Source organism: Protopterus annectens, chromosome 7.part0 (genome assembly GCF_019279795.1).
Source record: "Protopterus annectens isolate FY-2018-M chromosome 7.part0, PAN1.0, whole genome shotgun sequence".
NCBI classification, from domain to species: Eukaryota; Metazoa; Chordata; order Ceratodontiformes; family Protopteridae; genus Protopterus; species Protopterus annectens.
Genome location: NC_056739.1, coordinates 1,177,402,178 through 1,177,428,037, shown reverse-complemented (window position 1 = coordinate 1,177,428,037; position 25,860 = coordinate 1,177,402,178). Strand labels below are relative to the sequence as shown.

The following is a 25,860-nucleotide window of genomic DNA, read 5'->3' as shown; positions in this document are numbered from 1 at the left end:
TAACATATTAATTTTGCTTTAAATATGCTCATTTTTGTCAAACATCTTATTTTAAACATTTCCCTTTAGTTAATAAACCTTTTGTGCCTCTTGCTTGCTTAATAATGCAGTTTGTGCCTTTGTAATGCTCAGTTTTATGCTTTTTATAGAATAAATAGCTTGTACAAATGCTCAATACCTTTGTTTCTTTTCTGGCTTTTTGTTTGAGCTCGTTTCTCTTAGTTTACCTTCATTGTCATCTCTGCACCTCATGGCTCCGAATATCAATCTCTGCAATCCCAGTACTGACATCATGCCACTCTCCTACTTTGGACACAATAGAAGAGTCTTCATGGGCTCTGTTTAAGCAGCTTTATTTTACACAAGCACATCAAGATACAAGTTAACTGACTTTAATTTAAGTAACTTGTATACAAACTAACTGCTGGAATCATACATGCTTGCTCTCTGGCTGCACTCTCAAAATGGCACAAGTAATGGCACGTGGTAAGATATGCACGCTGCGTCTTTGAGATGTTTCTTAAAAAGTACAGTACTCAGCACTTGCACTCTGAACTACAGATAACTTCCTCAGCTTGGGATTCATAAGAAATTGGGGAGGAGATCTGGCACTCGTAATCTAATCCTTCCTCTTCTGAATCTGAAAGAAGTTTGGCAATATTGTAGAAAAGTATCCCATGGTTGGACTGAGCTAAATTGGGCATAGCTTGTGTGATTGACATGCCAAATGGCAGTGCTGTTGTACGCAAATAATGCACGATTGACTGCCATGCAGATTTCACAGTGACATCATGTATATACTGGTAGCTGATTGACAGATATTGAAATCACCCCTGTACATGTGATCTGTGAATGTTCCCGAGACAGAGGCTACAGAGCTAAATTAATTAAATGCTGCAATTCTGCCAGTCAGAACATTTTGTGCGTCTTCACTAACAAGAACTGAAACTTTATTTCTGTAGTAAATCAGTTTACAGTTATCCCTAACCATATCCCTAGCCCTAACCATAACCCTAATATTCTAGTCCTAACCTTAACTGTAACCCTAACCATAGCCCTAACCTTAAGTGGCCTGTTGGCTCTGTAAAATGTTGAGCAAGGCAAAGTAACAACATTGGTCTCCGTTGGAATGCATCTTTCTCATGGAAACCTTGTCACCCACTTGCATTTCAAATCTCTGTAAACGATATACTTTTTTTTTTAAACTTACCTGATAAAATGTGAGCGCCTAATAAAAAAAAAAAAAAGAGAAACAGATTCAGTTTGAATGCAGTACAGGGCTTTTCTTTTAACTGTAAACAGATGGCAGTGTATGGCCAGATTGATTTTCATTGCACTAAGTAAATAAACGTTTATTTTATTTAGCTCAATATTTATCGCTGATGAATATTCATAACAACTTCTCCACTCCCATCACTGGGCTGGGTGGGATTTAGGCAGGACTTGCTACTGCACATCCGGGGGGGGGGGGGGGGGGTACTTTTCCACGATAACGCCAGACGTTCTTCCTCTAAAGAAGGGGGTCTTTGTTCATTTACGTGGAGAAGAAACTTGTGTAAAGGATTAAACAGACAAAAAAGCAATGAACAGTCCTTTTGAAAATCTGCAACACTTCCCTTGTGATTCTTTGATACTAGTTGGAGAGAAAGAAGCTTGTTTTTTTGAAATTTTTTTTTTTTTTTTCTTAGTAGTGTCCAACTTGATGGTTTTGAATGGACTGGATATCTGGGCTTCCATGAGAGATCATGTTACCTCCCCTAGTAGCAAGACATAAGATATACCAGCCATCCCTTCAGACCAAAGAAAATCGGGTTCTCCTTTCTTGGCAAGCAACTGATCTACAGTTTTAATGGATATGTCAGCCTCCTAACCCCTCATGGCTTCCCAAGGGATATCAACAAAAATATTAGACCTACAGTCCAGGACTCCATGATGAAATCCCAGGGCAGAAAAAGCAGGTCGAACAAAGAGCTCATTCAGCATCCTCTTCAGTTTTCCTCCTTTTTGCAGCCTGAAGGTGGACTTCTGATAAAGATAAGTCAGTGGTCAAAGAAGCTCAAGCAAGTCCTTTGAGAAATTAGTTTTTCTAAACAAAAAATTAAGACTCGGGCTATAAGAGATTCCTTGCATGGGATATCTACCACACATTTTCTCCTACTGCTAGACAAAAGAAAAAGAAAATTACCACAACTTTCAGTCAAAAAATAAAGGAAGGTCCTCTAAGGGATACTTACCTACCCAGAAAGCTAATATAAGAGCCAAATGTCAAAACCGAAGTTGCAGTACAGATGACCCATCTAAATGAACTCTTCAGTGGCAAGAAAGTTCTACATTTTGGTGCCAGTATACTGCCTTTTCATATCAGCATGACTTTGTGCTTCAACTGATGTACAGTACATGAGGAAAGCACCCAAAAGCTTTAGTATACTGGCCGGGCATCCAATCCTTGGCTGGATTTATGCTACAACAGTGATCGCATGATAAACAGACGTGGTTGGTTTTTCACTGATAATTATCTCAATGGTTTTAAAATACCTTACAGTATACATATTTTATATTTTAATTATATCAGACTGTGTCGTCCTACATACATATCTTTCTCTGCATTCAAACAGGTTTCTTAAGTCAGTGTTCCCAGGGAATTATTTTTGTGATACCTCACATACTTTCAATCAATATACCCGGTCTCATTAACTTAGACCTAAAGACCTAGTCCTAATGTATGCATTACCAAAACGATTTTTATACATTATCGTCTGATTCCCATCCCATAACATATTAGTTTACATTTTTATCATTTCTTTCTTGCTTTTATCCCCTCCCTTCCCCAAGTCTCATAGGTCTGTTTGAAAACAAGGACTTCACCAGATAGCACTGCACGATAACACCCCCCTTTTCAGTTGGGTATAAGCTCATAAAAGTAAAAAGTGAGACATATTTGTATTATCAGTAATACAATATTTACTTTCTGTATAGTACTGAACCCGCGGTGGTGGTGCTGCGGTGGCGTTGTCATCTCACAGTAAGACACTGTCCGGTTCAATTCTCAGCTAGAGCGTCTTCTGCGTGGAGACGTGCGTGAATGGGCGTACCTTCGTTGAAGGTTGTGCATCAGGCCTGGCAAGCTGGTACGTAAAAATTAACTGCCAATCATTAGCGGACCGGCGTTCCGCTGTGGCGACTCGTAACCGGGAAAAGCCAAAAGACACAACAACAACTTTCTGTACAGTACTTAACTGATTTCAATGGTTATTATTAAGAATGCGACTCACATTTTGGTTACATCACAACCTTTTCCACATAAACTATCTTTTTAAGCACTGCTCTCACACGGAGTTTCTGGTATATATTTTTCTGAAAACTGTTTTCTTTCCTTTGTTTTGTCCACCATTTTCTTTTGAAAAGCAGGAAAAGTTTTCAGAAAATCTCACCCTTAAAAAGTGTCCACAGTTTGCCATACTGCATATGTTGACTAATTGCTTGCTTCCCTCAACACTTTCTTCTGCCACCAGCTGTTCTTTTCTCTTTGCCAGTACATCTTACAATTACAGTGTATTTGCGTATGTTTTTAATCCAAGTGTCAAAGTAAACTTTACTGTTATTTAGAACTACATGTGTAGCCTAAACGAAATTTTGTGCATCAGCTCAATTCTTGAGATTACAAAGGAAACTGAAACCAACTCATACAAGTAAAGAAATAAACATAACAAATACAATACTACTCCCAATACATGCAAGAAAGAGCAGAGAAATTTACCACCACTCATATGAAAAGAATACCCTACCCTGAGTTAAACTACCCTATTTAAAGTAATACAAAACACACTACACATTGAATAATGCCCAAGCTATTTGTCTAATATTGCACTTGAGTATGTTAAATAATACTGACTACGGATATTATAATTAAATATTGCACTTACTTGGAATATATGAAGTATATATTGCATAAATAAATGAAAATTGACTTATTATATGTCCAGACCCCTGGGACTAGTGCCCAAGTTCAGAAGTCTAATCACTGTAGGGTAGAAACTCTTACTGAATCTTGTAGTCCTGCAGCAGATGCTGTGATATCTCCTGCCCGATGCTTAAACAGTCCATGCATAGGATGCATGGTGTCCTGTATTATTTTGGTGGCCTTTCGGATGCTTCTTGCAGACTAACATTGTTGTATTGATGGAAGACTGAAACATGTTACCTTCCCTGCAGCCCTCACCACTCTTTGTAGCACCCTCCCTTCTGTAACTGTGCAGCTTCCAAACCACACTGTGAAGTTGCAGGTGAGGATGCTCTCTACTGCAACTCAGTAGAAAGTGGAAAAATATGAGGAGAAAGCTTACTGATGGAGGTTAGAAGAATGAAAGTAATGCAAGAAACAAATAACTTTAAAGTTTCATTTCCCTGTATAATTTTATGGAATGGAGAAGAGCACTTCTGTTACCTCATGTTCGTAATGGAAAGTCATCATTCACATAATCCTGTCTGTATCTTAACTTTAAAACGGTTCTCTTCTACCACAAAATAGAAATTTCCTCTCTTAGCTTGTATGCCTGTAGTCTGACTACTTTCTGATCACAAATTAGGGCTATTTCTCATAAGGCCTTTACATTCATTTTTTCAGCTTTTGCTGGTACTACTGTCAACTTCAAGTCTCTGTGTGAGTAATTCTTGAGTCCAACCAGTTTATGTCATTTGATCATATTTTATTTGCTGTTACACCATTTTTCTCTCATCTCCTTTCTGCCTTTTTTCTCTTTTCAGAAATTTGAAAGCTTAAAATATATATTTCATGTAGCCCTGTCTCTATATATTCCAATAATAAAATCACTTAGCTTGAAAATCTCAAGTGTAACTAGTCAGTGTCTCTCTAGGGTGATTGAAACATTTTTTCATTCAATTGCCATTATCATTGCTTTCCACACCTCCGCTCCGTCACACTGCTATTAACCTCTTTGTAAGTTTTCCCAACTGTTATCCTTTCTACTTCTCTCTTTCATTTCTTTGTTGGCCTTCTGGATGCCATAAACCTTCAGCTACCAATTTCTGTTAACAGTTTACAGTAGTCTGCGGGCTTTTTTTGTTTTCATTTGTCCTCTGCCCAGAACTCTGCTTTGAGCTGCTTACACTACTGCCATTATCTTGATATCTCCACCTTGCCCCACTCCTTGTCCTACCCATATTTTCTAAGGCCTCATGACCTGTTGGTGATATCATTACTGTTACGAACCATTACTTGGTCATTTAATTGCTGTGATAACCCTATCAGGGTGGTCACAATCAGGGGTGTAGGCAGGATTTTCAGATTTATACTCACCTCCCAGACTGCTGCCCCAACAAGCCACAGTCATCAACACATTGCTGCCCATGCACTCCATTAAATTGCTGACAATGCCACACCCCTTTCAAAATGCTGCTCACTGAATGGATCATTGACAACCATATGCCAGGATAGTAATTACTTGCATGATGAAGCAGTGTGGCCATTTCATTCCAAAAGTGCATCTTCATGGGTCAAAAAACAAAATACCTTCCCATTTAAATTTTTGCAGACTTTACTCCAGTGGAGTTGCACCCCAATCTCACACACACACATATACCAGTTAAATAGAAATACCAAGAAATTATCAGAGAGTCCCAAGAGCCAGTAAGCACCACAGACCATCACAAGGCAACACTGAACATCCACAAACATACACAAAGTTCTCCTACTTTTCAGCATACTCATCTACCAAGACAATTCAATATCACTGTATACTACTTACTAAATTTGTCATCTAAACCTTGTAAATCATAATTACCAATGACAAATAAATAATATTTCAAACTTGCAAAAAAGCAAAACATATGAGACACCTGGTTATCTTAAATTCTAGTTTAAGATAGAAAGATACGATATCTAGGACAGATTTTAAATATTGCTCTTATATACTTAAAGTTACTGGAATAGCTAGTTTGTGTCTATAGAGGGTACTAAGTTTTTGGTAGGTCTTTCTGATACTGTCATGAATGTGTTGGTAAAAGGTTAAGTTTTCATCTATGGCAACACCTAGTAATTTTGCGTGTGGGACTACTACTATAGACTTTGCGTGTGGGACTACTACTATATTGATTTATAGACCCCTTTTAGGTTAACCTGAAGAGTCCTTTAGTTGCCTGCGTCTGTGAGCCTAGCAGCCAATACCTCTCCTTTCCTAAGCCTCTACTACCCCTTTAAACCCTTCTCTTTTCTGGCTCTTATTTCATTACTCTTACTCCCTATAACTCTTCACTGTCCCATATCAGCTGCCCCTTTCTCACTTCCACTACCTACACAATCCACTAGGAGGCACTCTCCTCTCTCTGTTACTTCTCTGCTGCTCCTTCTGCCTCTGACTTTTTAGTCTGTAAGGTCATTTTTTTGGCATTCTGACCTCCCTTAGTCCCTCCACAGACCTTGTTGTCTATCTCCCTGCTAACAGTAGTGTTTCTTACTCCTGTAACCTGCCCATCCTTTACCTGCTACACTTTCACCTCTTCTTCTTTCCTCCTACTGTATCAAATGCTGTCCTAATCCTCTTCAACTCCATTTCATCCCACTGGTGCTCATTTGATTTCTTTCTCAGCCCTTCCTTTTTACACTTTTTGCTCCTGCCATACCAATCTGCTTTTCTGATAGTTTCCTTTCTAGCCCACCTTTGGTTGTTTCCTATTCTCTCTTCTAACGGCTACTCCACTCTAGCTGTAACTCTATCTATCCTATCTGTATCCTTTTCTATCTTCCCAGCTGCCTATCTATTCTCGGTCTGCTCCTTGACCTTCCTTTCTCTCTTCCTTTACCTTAGTCCCACCTACCCATTCCTTAACCTGTATGCTTTATTTCTATCCCGCCCTTATCCTCTGCGAGTTTACTAATACCCCTTCCTGCATCTGCGTCACTCCTTTTACTGCTCTTTACCTTTCAGGGTCTCTGGCTGCTGCTAGCTCCTGCCCTGGCGTGCTTACTCTGGTAGGTTACCTTAATTTGGGGTTTCTTAACTTGGAATGAGAAGTTGCTTTTGATGCCTATTTAACTGAAACCTGTTACTGCATTGTTGTCGACTACTAGTACTTTGATCTGTATGCTACGGTGCTGGCTGAACTATCCAAAGACGTCAACATTATTTCAGTAACAAAGGACCTTGAGTTATGGACTCACAGCGCTATGTTTTAGAATGACGCTGCTTGCTTGGCATGGATCTGAATATCTGTTTGTAACTGTTTCTGCTTTATTTTGTATTATGCAATGTTAAGAGGTTGTTAAGGTGCTTTCAATGATTCTGCTTGCCTGTCACGGATCAGAACATCTGCTTGCAACTGTTTCTGCTTTATTTTGTATTATGCAATTTTAAGAAGTTGTTAAGGTGTTTTAAAACTTGTCAAGTTATCTATTGCAACCAGATTCTGGGTATTTGGCTGGTAACGCTGGACTGAACTGTGCTAATACTTTGTCTTTAATCCACCTCCAGACATCTTGAACCATGTCAGTGTGCTCGTAGTTCTGTAGCCTTATCGCTACCTAAACTGCGCCACCCTCGTGGTGCTTCTATTTGCTCAGGTAGCGTTCTTTGCCGTCGCAAACTGAATTGCAACATTACTTTTCTTTTTTACTGAATGCGCTCCCTGATATAAGGCCATCTAGTCTTGAAGCGCTTCTAGCTGATAATATAACACTATACTACATTAATATAGTATTTTTTTATAACTTATTGTTAGTCATGTTGAATGATTCCGACTGCTTGTATTTTTAGTAACCTTATCGCTACCTAGGCTGCGCCACCCACGTGGAGCCTTCGATCGGTTTACTTGGCGACTGTATGAATATGTGCTACTGATTTGAGGCCATTTAGTTTTGAAGCGATTTTAGTTAGTATTACGCTTTATTGAAATATTATAGTTGTCTTAACTTATTGTAGACATTGAATCCTTTCCGACTGCTAGTAACTAGGTAGCCTCATAGCTTTCAAAGCTGCGCCACCCACGTGGAGCTTACTATCTGTATAACTTGGCGTTTTGCCATTGCAAATATTACAACATGCATCATTATCTGTGTTAATTACCCTTCACTCTTGGTGTCTCTCTTCTGGGGCCTCTGTAGGCTCTGTGGGAACCCCTGCCATGACTGTAATAGTATTTTAGCTTATGTTTGCTTATTTTTCATTGCTGTTATCTTAGTACCTTTAGTACTTATACTTATGAAAGTAAACATAATTAGGCTAATATCTTGCTCTTATTTGAAATTGATCTATAGCTTTCTTCTACTTGAGGTAGCACTGTAAATGACGTGGTTACAATTTCATAACTATCTGTAACACCAAATTGTTTATAAGGGTGATGATGAATACACTACCATTACTTTTATATTCTGTTTAAGCAGACGTATGTGTTTGATAGATGTTTTGCTACTTTACCACAGTTTGTCAATGTGAATTTTATCTGTGAAAGCTGTTTTTGTGCCAGATTGTTTGTCTTTCTGCTGCTTTGACCTCTGTTGGTCCTCGTTGTATGTTTTTTTACTTGTACCTTCAATGTTGAATACCTATGCTAATTTTATTTTTTCTTTCTTCCTTCCTATTCTGCCTTTCTTGTCCCCCCGGAGTTCTAGCATAATCTCTTTTGATTCCTGTCCTGCCTTACATCTTACTGGTATCGGACGAACTTGGCCCTGCCTGCAGTGATTGAAAGTTTGCTGGTTTCCTATATTCTCCCCATCCAAGGAACGGAAAGTAGGTCCTGGGCTTGGTTCTGTTGATTTATAGACCCCTTTTAGGTTAACCTGAAGAGTCCTTTAGTTGCCTGCGTCTGTGAGCCTAGCAGCCAGTACCTCTCCTTTCCTAAACCTCTACTACCCCTTTAAACCCTTCTCTTTTCTGGCTCTTATTTCATTACACTTACTCCCTATAACTCTTCACTGTCCCATATCAGCTGCCCCTTTCTCACTTCCACTACCTACACAATCCACTAGGAGGCACTCTCCTCTCTCTGTTACTTCTCTGCTGCTCCTTCTGCCTCTGACTTTTTAGTCTGTAAGGTCATTTTTTTGGCATTCTGACCTCCCTTAGTCCCTCCACAGACCTTGTTGTCTATCTCCCTGCTAACAGTAGTGTTTCTTACTCCTGTAACCTGCCCATCCTTTACCTGCTACACTTTCACCTCTTCTTCTTTCCTCCTACTGTATCAAATACTGTCCTAATCCTCTTCAACTCCTTTTCATCCCACTGGTGCTTATTTGATTTCTTTCTCAGCCCTTCCTTTTTACACTTTTTGCTCCTGCCATACCAATCTGCTTTTCTGATAGTCTCCTTTCTAGCCCACCTTTGGTTGTTTCTACCCGCTCCGTTCGCCCTGCGGGCTCACTCCGCTCCCCTCCCTACCCCCAATTCCCACCCACCCCCAGGGGTCCTAACCTTATAGCTCTCTGGACACACCCCCCATCCTAACCCTCCAATCTTGCTCCTTCCACTCCTACTCCTCCCACTCCCACGCTCACCCCCTTCTCCTCCTTACACTCCCACTGTCTTCCATACTCTTCTCTCTTATCCTACCTATACTTACCCCTCCTATTAAAACTAACCCTTTCTTAACTCCTCTTCTCTGTTTCCTCCTCTCCCCTCCTAGTTCTATTTTTAACTCTTCGGTAGTATATCCCTCTCTACTCTCTCCACTTATACATTCTCACACCCTCCTCTTTTATTCCTACTCCTCTCATGATGACTTCCTACCTAACTACCCACCTTTTATTCTCACTCCTACTTTTTTCAACCCTATGCTCAGTTTACCTACTGTCCTTCTATGAAAAACCACTTGATGTCCAACACTTCCATCCTAACAAACACACTTTAACACTTCTCTATCCACCAATCCCTTACCCATATATTCCTTCTACCCCTAATTATCACTTACCTAAATTCCACAGACTCTCACACCTCAACTATGCCATACCATCTGAGAACAAAACTAAAATACAATCCCTTTTTAACATTAACCTCATACACAAACCTACTAATCCTTCTCTTCTAGATGGAGATATCCACCCTAACCCTGGTCCTACTTCCCTTTCTCCACTAGTGTCTGTACCTAAACTTAATAACACCTTCTTAATAGGCCATCTTAATATCCAAAGCTTAAACAACAAAGTACCATACCTACATGCCCTCCTTCATATATACTCATTTGATATTCTCTGCCTCTCAGAGACCTGGCTAAAACCAACCACTAAAGACACTGAAATTATTCCACAAGGCTACAATATAGTAAGACTCGACCGTCCCAACCGCAAAGGTGGTGGTGTTGCAATTCTCTTTAAAAATCAGCTGAATATTACTACCCTTCCAGTCTCTCCAACTCAAGATAACAATATAGAAGCCATTATTGCTAAACTTCAATTAAATTCGAAAAAATCCCTTTATATCATCTGTGTATACCTGCCACCTGGTAACAATATACCTATCCTAGAAAATTATCTTAGTTGGGTATCTGCCACTTATCCTCAAGAAACCATTATATTAGGCGACCTTAACATAGACTGGAATAGCATTGATACTGAAAAACCCTCATCTCATATCAACCTTCATAGTTTTACCCAAACTATTACTTCAACTACCAGGCTCAATAAACATAGTAATAGAGAAAGCATTCTGGACTGGATACTTATAAAAAGAGTTGAACATAACTACAAAACAGGAACCTTGCCTGATGATGTTAGTGATCACTCTTTAACTTTCATAACAAGGGAAAAGGCTGATTGTGTTATTCCCCACACCATAAGAAAATTACGTACCATCAAACATTTTAATCCAGACCTGTTTCAGACTGAACTTGGTGCATGTAACTGGAACCCCTTAAAAACTCTTCCTCTTGAAAATGAAGTACTCTATTTTAACACAACTCTTCTATCCATTCTTGATAAACATGCTCTCGAACGCATTATTAGAATGAAATCTAATTCAGCCCCTTGGCTCTCCCCTGAAACAAAAAAACTTATTCTTACTAGAAATAAAGTCTGGGCCTCATGGCGATCCCACAGAAATACACTTCCGTCAGCTGAGAAATTTAACTAAAAAGGCAGTAATATCTGCCAAAAAGAAATACTACCTCAAACTACAACAAAATCATCTTAATAACTCTAAACTCTTCTGGTCCTCAGTCAATAAACTTCTCTCCCCAGGAACCTCTAAAACACCTTCCCCAATTAATGCTGACCCTGATACCCCTCAACAAACTGCAGACACTTTTAACTCCTTCTTCAATGAAACTATACAAGCCTTAGCAAAACAACTAAATGCCGACAACTTCTGCCTACCAAGTAAGCTAACTAACTCTTCCTTTAAATTCTCTTTACAACCTATCTCTACATCTTACATTTACAGACTCCTTCTTAAACTAAAACCTTGTACCCCCTCTGCTGACAAGCTCCCTTCACTATTTCTTCAAAAGGCTGCCAAGGTCATTTCATACCCTATATCTATTCTCATCAATAGGACCATCAAAGAAGAAATCATCCCTGATATCTGGAAGGCCTCTCATATTATTCCACTTCATAAAGGTGGAAACTCCACTGACTATTCTAACTATAGACCTATTGCTCTCCTCTCACCCTTGGCTAAAATTATGGAGAAATGTATCCATCATCAACTTTTACAATATCTCTCTCTTCATAGCATTATAGCAAACTGTCAACATGGCTTTAGACCACATCATAGTACTACTACTGCCTTGCTTTCCTTTGTAGACACTATTAATCGGAACCATAACAACAACTTACTCTCTTCTGCCATTTTCATTGACCTCTCTAAAGCATTCGATATGGTCAACCACAGTTTATTAAGTAAGACTCTTGAATCTCTCTCTTTTGATTCCCCAACCATTAAATGGTTTAATTCCTATCTCACAAATAGAAAACAGGCAGTTCTCTGGGATAACCACATTTCTTCTTTTCTGCCTGTTTCTATCGGAGTTTCACAAGGCTCTATCCTTGGCCCACTTCTTTTTTCCCTCTTCATTAATGATCTTCAAACAATAATCCCTCAAGCAACATGCATTCAATATGCCGATGATTCTACCCTCATCTGCTCAGCATCTTCTACTCCTGAACTTATCTCTCTTACGCAAAATGTCTTTAATACCGTAGAAACATGGTTCTCCAGTCGACTCCTCTTACTAAATGCTAAAAAAACTAAACTTCTTCTCTTTACCCCCACTTCCAGGACTTCCCCCTTAAACTTCACTATCTCCTCCAACAGTGCCACTGTCATCTCACCTGACTCTACAACTAAACTGTTAGGTATTACCATCGATAATAATCTCTCTTTCGACCAACATATTAACAACTCCATAAAACTAGTCAACAGAAAAATAGGATCCTTGTATCGAATTAGACCATTTCTTACACCAACTACTAGAACTAGGATTGCTCACTCCCATCTTATTTCTACTCTTCTTTATGCTTCACCCATCTTTACCAAACTCAAGAAAAACAACCTGAACAAATTGGCTACCTGCTATAATAACATTGCCCGCTTTGCTACTAGCAACCCCTACAGAACCCATCATTGTCTTAACCTGAAACAACTTGGCTGGCTAGAAATTCAAAACTTTCTTGCTTTCCATCAACTCATTTTGGCCCATAAAATATTGTACCATCCAAACAACACTCCTATACTCTCCCAACTCATAATCCCCTATAACAACCTAAACTGTCTCCGCTCTTCTAGTAAACTCTTGACTAGGTCTATAAAATCTAATAACACTGCTGGTGACTCCCTATTCACCAATTCTGTAGGTATAAAATGGAATATGTTACCTACAAACATAACAATGATTTCCTCTTTACCTCTCTTCAAACAAAATATTAAACTACACTTCCAGAATCACTGGCTTTGCTCATGTTGTAAACCCGATTAATTTTCTATTACTACTACTTACCCAAACTTTCTCTCTCAGTTCTTGTTTCACTCTTTTTTCCACCTAGCTCTCTCTTCTCCCCTCTCACCTTGCCTTCTTCCTTTCCTGTTAATTATCTTAACGTGCTTTCTTCTCATCTAACCCATCCGATTCCTTACCTAATTCTTATTACTCTACTTTTATTTCCTCTTATTTTGTATTCTTATCTATAAGAATTTTTATCCAGTATAATGTTGTTGGAATTTCTCTGTGTGTGGTAGTAACTCTTTCTTGTTGTACTAATTTGTTTGAAGAGTTTTAAGAATTTTGCTGTTTTTAACTATTACTAACCTATGTACTTAATGTTTTCTTGCTATGTATGTTGATTTTTACATATGTATTAATTTGTACTTCTGCGGAGCTTTTCTCCTCGGGCCTCTACTGAAAATGGAAATATCTCCAGCTAGACTAGCCCGGTCAACAAATGTAAAATAAAATAAATAAAATACTAGGACAGTTTTGTTTAGTGAATAGATTGTCAAGTCTGGTTTGTTTAAAGGGGTGGTTTTCCTAGGGGTGAAAAGAAGAAGTTTAGCTTTGCTGGGATTTGAGTGCAAGATGATCGTTAGTCATCCAAGTTTCAGAGTTTAGCCATTTAGTGGATTGTTGTCTATTGGACAGATAAGTTGGCAAACCACAGTAGAGTTGGGGGAGACATACCCAGTGTGGAAAGCTTTGAGAGAAGAAGGGAGTAGGAGATTGTGTCAAAAGGCTTAGATATGCGGAGGAAAAGGGAGGAAACGAACCTTCCTTATTATGAGCTTGGCTAACTGTATTTATGAATGATAAGAGAGCAGTGGTGGTACTGTGGACAGGGCGAAAAGCCATGCTGACAGGGAGATAGTAGCTAGTTATTCAGTATATAATGTTGGAGCTGGGTGTGAATACATTTTTTTAGGATTTTTGAGATAGGGGGCCATATAGCAATATGTAGGGGGAGGATATATGTTTTTTTCCAGATGATGGGTATGTAGGATTCCTGTATTAATCTATTTAAGAGTATGCTAATGGGGTAGGAGATGGTCCTAGCTGACATTTTAAGGTACTCTGGGGGTAGGCTCTCAGGGGCACAGCTACCTGGTTTAAGTTTGAGGAGAAGTTTAGTTATGATGGCAGTAAGTATGGGGGAGAAAGAAAAAGTAGATGGGGGAGATTTAGCTGGGGGATTGTGAGGAGAGCAGTGGTTAGAAGGAGGAGGTGGGGGAGAGAAAGAGGCAGTGAGTTTGGCTATGGATTCTATAAAGTAAGAGTTAAAGACAGTGGCAATTTCTATTGGTGTTATATCGGGATGTGGACTGAGGTTGTTCTTTGTGCCAGGGTTTAGTTGAGAGGAAATAAAGCTCCAGAATCTTTTTGGATTTTGTTTAAAGTTTTGCTGTAGTTCGATGTAATGATTTTTTTTTTGTTGTTGTTGCTAACGAATAGGCGCTTAACTTGGTTACGAAGCTGCCTGTACTACTGGAGGTCAGAAGGGTTTTTAGTTCTATGCCATCATTTCCAGGTTTTATCCCTGATGACCATGAGCTGTCTGGTAGTTCTAGATAGCCAGGTGGTGTGTTTGGCTAGATCATTTAAAACTTTTAGGAATGTTGAATTAAAGAATTCAGCTGCTTCATCTAGTGGGAGGGTCTTCAATACATTCCGATTGATGGACCTTAGGTAGTCGTTGAAAATAGGAGGGTTGAAATAAGTCAGAGTTCTGATTAATTTGTAATGATGTAGGTTAGGTAGGAGGGAGGTTTTGCATATGGCGTAGGCAGGTTGGTGATCGCTGATGTTGCAAGGAAGGATGCCTGCTTTGGAAAATTTGTTGGGGTCAGAAACTGGGATACAATCTATGATTGAGCCACCATTATTGTTTTTAGCTGATATAGTTATATCTGTGATTACGTGGGTAAAGTTACAGAGGTTGATGCTAGGAGGTGAGGGGAAGCTAGATTGGTCAAGCCAGTTTATATTGACATTGCCTAGTATGATTGTTTCATTGTTAATATTTGTAGACATTCAGGCTAGGATTTCCTTAAGAAGGGGAATATTGTTGCCTGGTGGAAGGTATAAGGTTATTATACATATATTTTTGCAATCACTGATTTTTAGAAAAGTAATTAATATTTCAGCAGTGTTAAATTGTGGAATGGGACAGGAGTAGGGAATAACAGTAACATTATGTGGGGAGAGAAGGGCAACACCTTCACCTTTTTTGGGGGTCTGTCTGCCCTTAGGCAGGAGTACCCAGGTGAAAGGAATTCTGAGTCCTTAATGTATGGTTTTAGCCAGGTTTCAGTTGTGGCAAGTAAGTCTGGTTTTATTTGAGATATCCAAGCATGGAATTCAGGAATTTTGTTTCTGACACTTTAGAGGTCGACAGTGGCAAATTTTAGTGATCTGCTGGAGTTGGGATGGTTAAGAATAGAAGGGTTGGGTCCTGGGTTGTGGTGAAAATTAAAGTAAAAATTGAAAAAAAAGTGAAGACTTAAGTAGAAATAATGGTAACAGCTGGGTTGTGTACTTGCAATAATTTCATTTTGTTGACAGAAACATTAATTACAGCTAGTGTGTGCCAGCCAAATTCATTCATTCAGACAATTCATTCCATTTTATTTATTTTACTTTTGTTTACCCAGGTTTCTGCAACCGGCTTTAGTCAAAAATTTTTCAGCATATGTCCAGGGAGAAACAATCCAATATATTAGAAACATTTTTAAAAGAACATTCCGTATATACATGAACAGATATGAAATAGCATACATTTAGAATTACTCAAACTCGCTAATTATTTTAGACTCATCTTAAAGTACAGACAGAAAAGTATTACAGTTTTGCAAAGCTAGAGTTAAAACAACAGTAAACATTAGGGCCAGTTTCTTTCACACACAGCCCCAGTCTCCACTGCCCACCCCATCCACATCAGATTTGATCTTGTGAGGTTAAACACAAAAACAACAACTGATCTTATTTCACTCAAATGCACATTATTCTTGCAAAGCAAGCTGAAACTACAGTCATTCCATTCGCACATAGGTATTGCCTCATCCCAAATGCCTATCCAGAGAAACTGCTTTGAGCCTACAAGGTTTAAAATAATGAAATTATAGACCACGGTTACATTACTGGATTTTTTTCACATCACACAGCCAGGAACTTGCATGTGATCTTACTTCAGTTCACCCATACACACTTGACTCATGCAAGAGTAGAGTTTGTTTCAACAACAAAAGCTTGACAAGCCATCCTAATGTATCTTGACTAACCCTGCAAAAAGATATTAGGTTAAAAAAAAGGTCAAACTTTTTGACACCTGCCAAGATATTACATTAACAAAAAAAAAAGCGGCCATCAACAACCCCCACCCCCAAAACACACAGACCACTAGAATCTAGTTGAAATACCACTGTTGTTGTTCTTTCAGCTTTTCCCGGTTAGGGGTAGCCACAGCGGAACTCCGGCCCGCTAATGATTGGCAGTAGATTCTTACGGTGCTGAGGTGCCAGCTCGATGTCCGACCTTCAACGAAGGCACGCCCATTCACATGTCTTTCGAACGCCACTCGAATGCGGGGAGGACATGCAGACTCCACACAGAAGGCGCCCCAGCCAAGAATTGAACAGGAGAACCTCTTGCTGTGAGGTGACAACGCTACCACTGCACCACCGCAGCTTTGCCAGTGTATTATGTTAAAAAAAAAAAGAAAATCATCAACAGTCCATAAAACACATTACCTCCCTATAGCTGGTTAACTCTCCCAGGATATTATATTAAAAAAAAAAAGGAAAGTAATCAGCAGCCCATGAAATACACAACACTAGAATCTGGTTGACCCTGCCAGGCTGCCAGTGTATTATGTTAAAAACAAAAATCAAGAGTCCCCAAAATGCTTTGCTTTCCTATACGTGGTTAACCCTGCCAAGATATTATATAGAGAGTCATCAACATCCCTCAAAACACACCGGCCGCTAGAATCTGGTTGACCCTGCCAGTGTATTATGTAAAAAAATAAAGGAAAATCATCAGCAGTCCCCAAAACACACTGCCTCCCTATATCTGGTTAACCCAGCCAGGATATTATATTTAAAAAAAAAAAAAATCAAGAGCCTGAAATGCCCTGCTACAAAAAAGAGAGAGAACTTACCTTAACACACTAATAAAACTGCTGTCTCTCCACTCTCTCGACCTCTCCCTTGCAACAAAAGTGCAGGAAGAGAATGCGAGAGTAATCAGCAGCTACGTCATGTACGTGACAGGCTGCTGACTTCACAGTCCCAGTCAGTCAGTTTCCTATTTCTTGCAGTTAAAATTGCAATAACTTCTGGGCATCTTCATTGATGTCTTCAGTATTCCCAATCCGGACTGTTTTAAAACAATCCAGAGACAAAAAAGATAGTTTTCTTTTCTTTTTTTGTTTTAAAGCAGAACTTGAGCATGCATGCTCGCTGTTCCAAGTTCCTTGTAGAATTGCATTTGACTTTACATACTACCTTGCAGTTTGAACTGCTACTAGTGTGTCAATCAATCTTCTTTCGGCTTTTCCCGGTTAGGGGTTGCCACAGTGGATCACTGTCTGCTCATGATTGGCAGTAAAGTTTTACGGTGTTGAGTTGCCAGCCCGGCGCCCAACCTTCCAAAGAAGGCAAACGCACACGCTCACTCATGCCTAGGGCCAACTTGGAATGTCCAATCCACCTACAACATGTCTTTGGGATGTGGGAGGAAACCCACGCGACCACAGGGAGGATATGCAGTCTCCGCACAGACGGCACCCCAGCCGAGGATCGAACCAGAGAACCTCTTGCTGTGAGGCGACAATGCTAACCGCTGCACCACTATGACCGCCGTCTAACTGCTATTAGTGTGTAAAGTTTAATAACTAAACTTTTTTTTTTTGAGAAAGTTGGGGGGCTGCAGCCCAGCAGACGACACCAACAGCTGCCACTAGCTATTTTATTTCCTACATTTTTGTTTTCCTCTCCTGGGTCCTAGTGCTGGCCATATTCTAGCCCCCCCCCCCCCCCCCCCCCAAAAAAAAAAAAAAAAACACATACACTTTAGATAAACTGTACTGAAATATGTACAGTGAGTATGCCTCCAGACATCCTTGGTCACAATAACAATAAACACAAATATGCAAGTGTCCAGGCCAACATCTATTTTTGCATCCACAGTAATGCTGCACAAAAAATAAAGCAAAGATTAAGAACATAAACAATTGCAAACAATTATTACATAACACTCAGGAGTAGTCTGTTTTACATCCATAATCATTTGCAAACAAACACTGTGACAAGACAGATATACAACACAATTCAACAAAGACTGCGTGATAGAGAATAGTACTAGTGCACTTCTTGTGGTAAAGCAAATTATTTATTTTTTAATTTATTTTACATAGGTTGACCGGGCTGGTCTAACTGGATATATGTCCATTTTCAGTATAGGTCCGGGGAGAAAAGCTCCAATATAGGCAATAGTATCTTAGCATACAATATATGCAAAAGAAGGAAGTTATATTACATTACTTTATACTAGACAAAAAAAATTGTGTACTAATATTAAAAGTGACAGACATATTGCTACCGGACTACCACACACTGCCAAAACAGGGATAAGCATCAGTAACACAGAAGTCTGAAACTGGGAAGTATACAACACATTACCAGACAGACACCTTTCAACTGTCTTCTTTACACAGGAAAAAAAAACATGTTTGGGCAGTTGGATACTGTGAAAAAATACAAAAGATGACAAATGTCCTGAGATTTTATTACAAAAAGAACTTTCTAAATGGATATAACTGTATATAATACTTAGTTTTGTAAATTAAATACCTTAATAGTATATGAAACAAACCACTCATTGTTTTGTAAATGAAATACCCTTATATTATATGAAACAAAAGAAACAACCTAACAGTGAGCTTTGAATTTTGTCAAAAAACTGAAGTACGGTATTTTGCAGAAGTTGTAGGTATGGTTTTGTCCTGTAAAATCTCACATTTCCATAAATAAAAGTCCCACTTTGGGCATTTGAAACAATAGCAACCATACAAGCACCTTTTACAAAAAGATTAAGGAGTTGTTCAGTAGCTCAATAATTAAATAATAGGGAATGTGGAGGGAAAGTACACTTTCGGAGAGTTACTACACCACATCACAGCTTGGTCCGCAGAAAAGGCAAACATTTCTACTAAAAATGAAACTAGTGCATCATAATGAAAATGTGAGGAGTAAACGGTCTACCAATAAACTATACGGAGGTCAATTTTCCAACTACTTTACTAGAAAAAAACACAGTTAAATTTACAGCAAGTTCTACACATCATTAATGTATAAAGGAGTACAAGGTGTTTATTCCAACTACAGTAGCTTCCTTTACGGCAGATCATGTGACATTCTGCAAGCTACTGATATAGTGGAGAAGCTTCATTTATGTATTCAAACACAGAGGCAACTAGCTCACAATAACTACAATAAATCCTGTTTCACAAAGATACAACTCATGCATGCCTAAAACATACCTGCACATTAATTCCAGTCTGAAGAACATTTTTCATATATCCTAGCAATTTCTGTGCTTTTAGAATCTCTGACTTTGGAGGATCCTGGAGAGGCCTATAACCATCAACTGGGTATGTGCAGTGGTGTCAAGGAAAACATTACATATCGCTTCTGTAATATTACTTACTGTGATATGAAGTGTACTATGCTGCTCACCACCCTACACATTTAGAAACATAAAGCCTAGATTTAAATTTCCAGTACTTTTTTTTTTTAAGAACTGGCCAAGCAATTCCTATATTCCCTTTTTATTTTTGCCAGTACCCACATATTTATGTTACGTGCGTCACTGAAGCATCATGAAAATTAAATGAGACATTCTGAACTGCACATTGTGTAAACAAAATCTAAGAGAAAGACATTCAGGTCAACACGACATATAAAATAAATTCATAATTTTTAATTTTACCTGCAGACTGTGCTGTCAGAGAAACTAGTTAAAACAAAGTATGTTGTTTTAATAATATTAGCATAACTACAGCTTAGGAGTGCAGTAATATGAAGGAACTACAACAGTATTTTTAGCACTTGAGTATGACATCTTACACCATTCAGCCATCAAGACAGCTACAGAGAAAACTGCAGGACATGTTTGTGAAAAAGGACAGGAGCAAATGAAGTATCTCAGACATTCATCTTACATCCATTTCTGTTAAATAACTTTACAAAAAAAAAAATAAGGTCAGATCACTTGTGTAAAATACCAAGGTTGGGTGTTGGCATAGTGGTTAAGGTGTTTGCCTCATAAACGAGAAGTAGAGGGTTTGATTCTCACCATGGAAACTTGGCTAGGTTTAAAATGGCCCACATCGGCAATTATCCTAGTAGTTACCTATGATCCTAGAAACATCACTGACAGCAAACACAATAGGAAGATAACAGCAAACCTACAAAGAAAAACCCCATAAAGCAACTGCAACAAAGAAATATTAACAAATATAACAATATACATACAAGATATACAGAGCAGGCAGGGAAAAAAGGAAATGAAGCAGAGGCAATCACCAGAGCACTGACGTCATTCAACAATGCACCAATGCAGTGGAGAATGCCTGTGTGACTATGAGATACACTGATGAAGGAACAGGGTACAAATGAAGCGGTGATGATGATGATATTGAAATGTTCCATTTAACAGATAATAGCTTCAAACAGAAGACTCAGACTGTTCTGACAATAATCTGTGTGTTTCAGATTTGTGTCGCTTATCAGAAACATGCAAGACACATCCCTGCAGCATTTATTCAGCAGGGCAGCAAAATGAGCCACTCATAATTCAAAATAATATTAAATCAGTCTAAGTTTATTAAAAGGGTGTAAAAAAAGAATTGTAAAATATATGGACAACTTTTGAGGCTCTGTGTGAGTAAAATGGGCTTTCGGCAAAGGTATATGAAAAATAACGTAAAATAATTTATAGAGCCCTGGCTCTACGGCAGATAGAGATGGAGTCCTGACTGCGATCCAGGTGACCCAAGTTTGACTGATGGCTCAGGCACTATAGGAGACAGGCGGTAAGAAGAAAAGACCATTTTGTCAGTTTTTCTACTCCAGGAGAGAGGAAGGGGGTTTTGCTAGCAACAGGACACCCTCTTAGTAAAGATGGTAGTGCCATAATTGTGCAGCAAACAAGTTTTAACATATCACATAGAAGAGGACCTGCAGCAAAAAAAATTCTAAGTGAAGCAATAAATGTGACAAACAGCTCCACCTAGTTTGGGAGCAGCGAAAAAACTCCTGGCAGGTAAGACAGTACATAGCATGCTCCCTGCTGCTCTGCTATAAACCACTTCACCTTAACAACTTACCAATACAGTGGTTCCAGCAGCTTGGAGGGATACACCAAGAACACAAAAAGAAAGAAATGCTGCACTAGGTGCAGTTTCAGAGTCACTGACGGTCAACTTGAGAGTGCAAAAGGGTGGAGTGGTGGGCAATACAAAAAGCATTTACAGAGACAAGAGAACACTCGCACAGTAGAAGAGAATAGTAAAGCCATAGGAGAACTTTCAACAACTGGTGAACTCTGACAAATATAGAAACTTCAGATAATGGACAACAGGTGGTAGCCCTTAATCAAAGATGCTATCAGTGTTTCTGTTTAGCATGTTTAACATCCTTACACCTTATTACAATGTGCTTTGAAAAACAGATTTCAAATGCACATGATTTTCTATAACAATAAATACTTTCAAAAACTGACTTTTATAAAGAAATACATGGAGTTTTAGGTCTTCTGTTTCAAACCAATTGTGATTAGGTTTCTGATCATAATCTAGTCATTAAGAGCTTTCCAAATGAATTTTAAGAAATTCACTGTGACAGCAGAGTGACACACTTGGTCATAATTAGCTGTGATACATGGGGAGTTTTAGATGCTACGAAAACTAATTGGAAACCAATCAAACCAAAAATGCACAACGGAGGAACCTTGTTTGCAGTCAAAAACGCCACCGAGTCACAAAGCTTCTTAACGCTTTTATTTAGAACAAACCAAAAGAGCGTTTTCGCCACGGACAACCGTGGCTTCTTCAGAGACACAATTTTAAGCCAAAAACACTCATTTTAAAAGTACTAAATCAGGAAGTGACACATTCCTGTTTCCTGTTACCAACAGGTTGTGTTTAAAAACACATGCAAAATATTTAAAGTTAAAAACATCTACAATTTAAAATCATTTTTAAAATAGCAACAAGTAGATTCACTTATATAAATAGAATCTCAACCACTTAGACAAGGTGTGGATGACAGTAAGGAGTTGTCATTAGTATTTACAACGTACTACCATATACAATGTGTGAATAAATCTATAGAATGTATATTCAATAAACATGGAAAACATAGAAGAGTATACAATGTATAAACTATATGTGCAGCCCATGTGTGCTCAATACAGGCTTAATTTAGATCGTTTTATTTATGTAATGGCCATGCACGACTAGGAAAGAACTACTCACTGCCCATCGAGAATGCGTGCATCCAAAATGGTACTGCACGTGAATGTCAGTTATATCTTCCTAAAGGGTCAACTGTAAACTATGTGAAAAACCTAACTATTCGGTTGAATCAAACCCTAAATCGCCTAGAGACTAGTCAGCTAGCTAAACCCACTACATGTGTTCAAGATGTTACAAGGCACATCGGACTGCCATATCATCAAGTAAATAGAAACTACTATACCCAGATCCAGCCTACAATCTTAACTGGCTGTATAATAGACTAACAGGTTTTATCTAAAGTAACTTTTTAATTTTAGTACTGGGGCAATATTACAGTTAGTATTCAGGCCAGGGAAACAAAAAGCATCTAGGCGCAACTGCCAGTCTAACTCACAGTTTTCTAATATTAAAGATACAGGGCCCCCCCTGATTTTTAAGGGTACATGGTCTATAGCCATGAAGCCAAAACTATGTCCTGGGTACAGTCCAATATGTTTGGCCAGTGCGTTATCATCTTTACATGTCCTAATTGCATACAGGTGCTCATACATCCTGTCTCGGAGACGCCTATCAGTTTTCCCGATGTAGAACACCGGGCAACAGTTGCACATGGCGATGTATATGACCGATTTGCTCTCACAATTGAGTGCATACCTGATAACATACTTCCTGTCCCTGACATGGAATGACTCTCCTGTTCGAACATTATTACAAAAGTTGCAGAATCCACATCTGGACATTCCTTTCCTTTTGTAAAAACTGTGTTGTTGTGCATCCCTTTGTAGTAGTTCTTTTAGGTTTTTAGATCGTTTGAAAATAAATCTAGGTTCACCTCCTAGTTTTCCTGCTAGTAATGGATTTGAAGATATCAACCTCCAGTTTTTACGGACAATGTCCAAAATTGCTTTTGAGTTAGTACTGAAAATGGTAACAAAACTCAAAGATAAATCTGTATCCAACCCCCTATGATCCTCGTTGTTACTCGTGATATCACTTGTAGGTACATCATCTATACGACTACTAACCACAATGGAAGGAACCTTCTGCTTAGTCAATAAAGGGGTGTAAAAACCTCTAGTTCTTTTAAGTGTGACTTCCTCAATAAGTTCACCAACCATTTTCTCAGGATAACCCCGGTTGGTAAACATTTCCCTCAATAAGGAGCATTCCTTAACGAAATCCACTAAAGTACTACACATTCTTCCTGCCCTCACCAGCTGTCCCTTCACTATAGATCTTTTCTGTTTGTAAGGGTGAAAGCTGGTGAAGTGCAGGAAAGAGTTGCAGTATGTGGCTTTCCAGAAGACAGTGGACTTAAAGGACTGCTGACAAGTGTCCTTCGTAAGTTTGACATCTAAGTAGTCCATCTCGATAGTAGAAAATTTAAAAGTGAACTTCAGGAACTCAGTGGAGTTACTAATGTTGTCCACCAAGATTTTCGCTTCTGTTTCTGACCCCCTGAACAGAAGGAACATATCGTCGAGGAAACGAGTGTAAAAGGTGACAGGGGCCATGATGCCAGGAAGCTTGGGCAAGATGTTGGCTTCCCAGTACCCCATTACATAGTTTGCCACACCTGCTCCACATGGGGAGCCCATCGCCACCCCACGTTTCTGTAAAAAGAAGTCACCGTCAAATAAGAAATAGTTACTAGTTAAAACTATTTCAAGTAGTTCCATAACCAGATCAACCTCTAACCTAGACGCCCCAAACTCCTGTAACATTGACCCTGTCCATTCAACCGCTTCTAAATGCGGTATACACGTATAGAGGTCAATGACGTCTATAGTTAACAAGTTGTCATCTTCATTAAATGGCAGTTTGTTTATGTTGTCCAAAAATGTCCATGAGTCCTTACACACACTTGGAATGTGTTTGATATATTTATCCAGAATGTGTGTGATTAGTTTGGAGCATGGGTAAGTGATAGAGGATCTGCTGTCAATTAAAGCCCTCATAGGGGGATCAATAACACTTTTGTGAATTTTAGGGATCCCAAACATAACGGGGATCTTGGAAGACATAATGTCGATATAATTGTATGTCTTAATATCAATTTTCCCCGTTAAGAAAAGGTCCCTAAAATATCCCCTGATCCTCTGTGTAGTACCATTGACTTCATTTCTTGAAGCTTTTGTGTAGGCGTCACTATCCAAAAGGGAAGCCATTTTCTCATTATAGGTGGCATTATGGAAAATCACCAACCCTCCTCCCTTATCCGGTTTTAACACACGTATAGGTAACTGACTAAATTCATCCAGTAGTAACCGTTGTTCTTTGGTAATATTGGAAGCTATAGTCTTATTCTGATCGTTATATTTGTTACCTAAGAATGTGTTCTACATCGGGAAAACTGATAGGCGTCTCCGAGACAGGATGTATGAGCACCTGTATGCAATTAGGACATGTAAAGATGATAACGCACTGGCCAAACATATTGGACTGTACCCAGGACATAGTTTTGGCTTCATGGCTATAGACCATGTACCCTTAAAAATCAGGGGGGGCCCTGTATCTTTAATATTAGAAAACTGTGAGTTAGACTGGCAGTTGCGCCTGGATGCTTTTTGTTTCCCTGGTCTGAACACTAACTGTAATATTGCCCCAGTACTCAAATTAAAAAGTTACTTTAGGTAAAACCTGCTAGTCCATTATACAGCCAGTTAAGATTGTAGGCTGGATCTGGGTATAGTAGTTTCTATTTACTTGATGATATGGCAGTCCGATGTGCCTTGTAACATCTTGAACACATGTAGTGGGTTTAGCTAGCTGACTAGTCTCTAGGCGATTTAGGGTTTGATTCAACCGAATAGTTAGGTTTTTCACATAGTTTACAGTTGACCCTTTAGGAAGATATAACTGACATTCACGTGCAGAACCATTTTGGATGCACGCATGCTCGAAGGGCAGTGGGCAGTTCTTTCCTAGTCGTGCATGGCCATTACATAAATAAAACGATCTAAATTAAGCCTGTATTGAGCACACATGGGCTGCACATATAGTTTATACATTGTATACTCTTCTATGTTTTCCATGTTTATTGAATATACATTCTATAGATTCATTCATACATTTTACATGGTAGTATGTTGTAAATACTAATGACAACTTCTTACTGTCATCCACACTTTGGCTAAGTGGTTGAGATTTTATCCATATAAGTGAATTTATTTTCTGCTATTTTAAAATGATTTTAAATTGTAGTTGTTTTTAACTTTAAATATTTTGCATGTGTTTTTAAACACAACCTGTCGGTAATAGGAAACAGGAATGTGTCACTTCCTGATTCAGTATTTTTAAATGGAGTGTTTTTGGTTTAAAATTGTGTCTCTGAAGAAGCCACGGTGGTCCGTAACGCCTTTGGTTTGTTCTAAATAAAAGCGTTAAGAAGCTTTGTGACTCGGTGGCGT

The 25,860-nt window shown here is 38.9% G+C and overlaps 1 protein-coding gene across 2 annotated transcripts in view; it reads right to left on the bottom strand.

Annotated features, from left to right (window-relative positions):
• RNF123 (ring finger protein 123) overlaps positions 1–25,860 on the bottom strand; it is a 4,282,987-nt gene that overhangs the window by 3,756,719 nt on the left and 500,408 nt on the right. For both annotated transcript variants that reach the window (XM_044077780.1, XM_044077781.1), the window contains exon 11: positions 19,472–19,586. In XM_044077780.1, the coding sequence (XP_043933715.1) occupies positions 19,472–19,586 (115 nt within the window). The remainder of the gene's footprint in view (positions 1–19,471; positions 19,587–25,860) is intronic.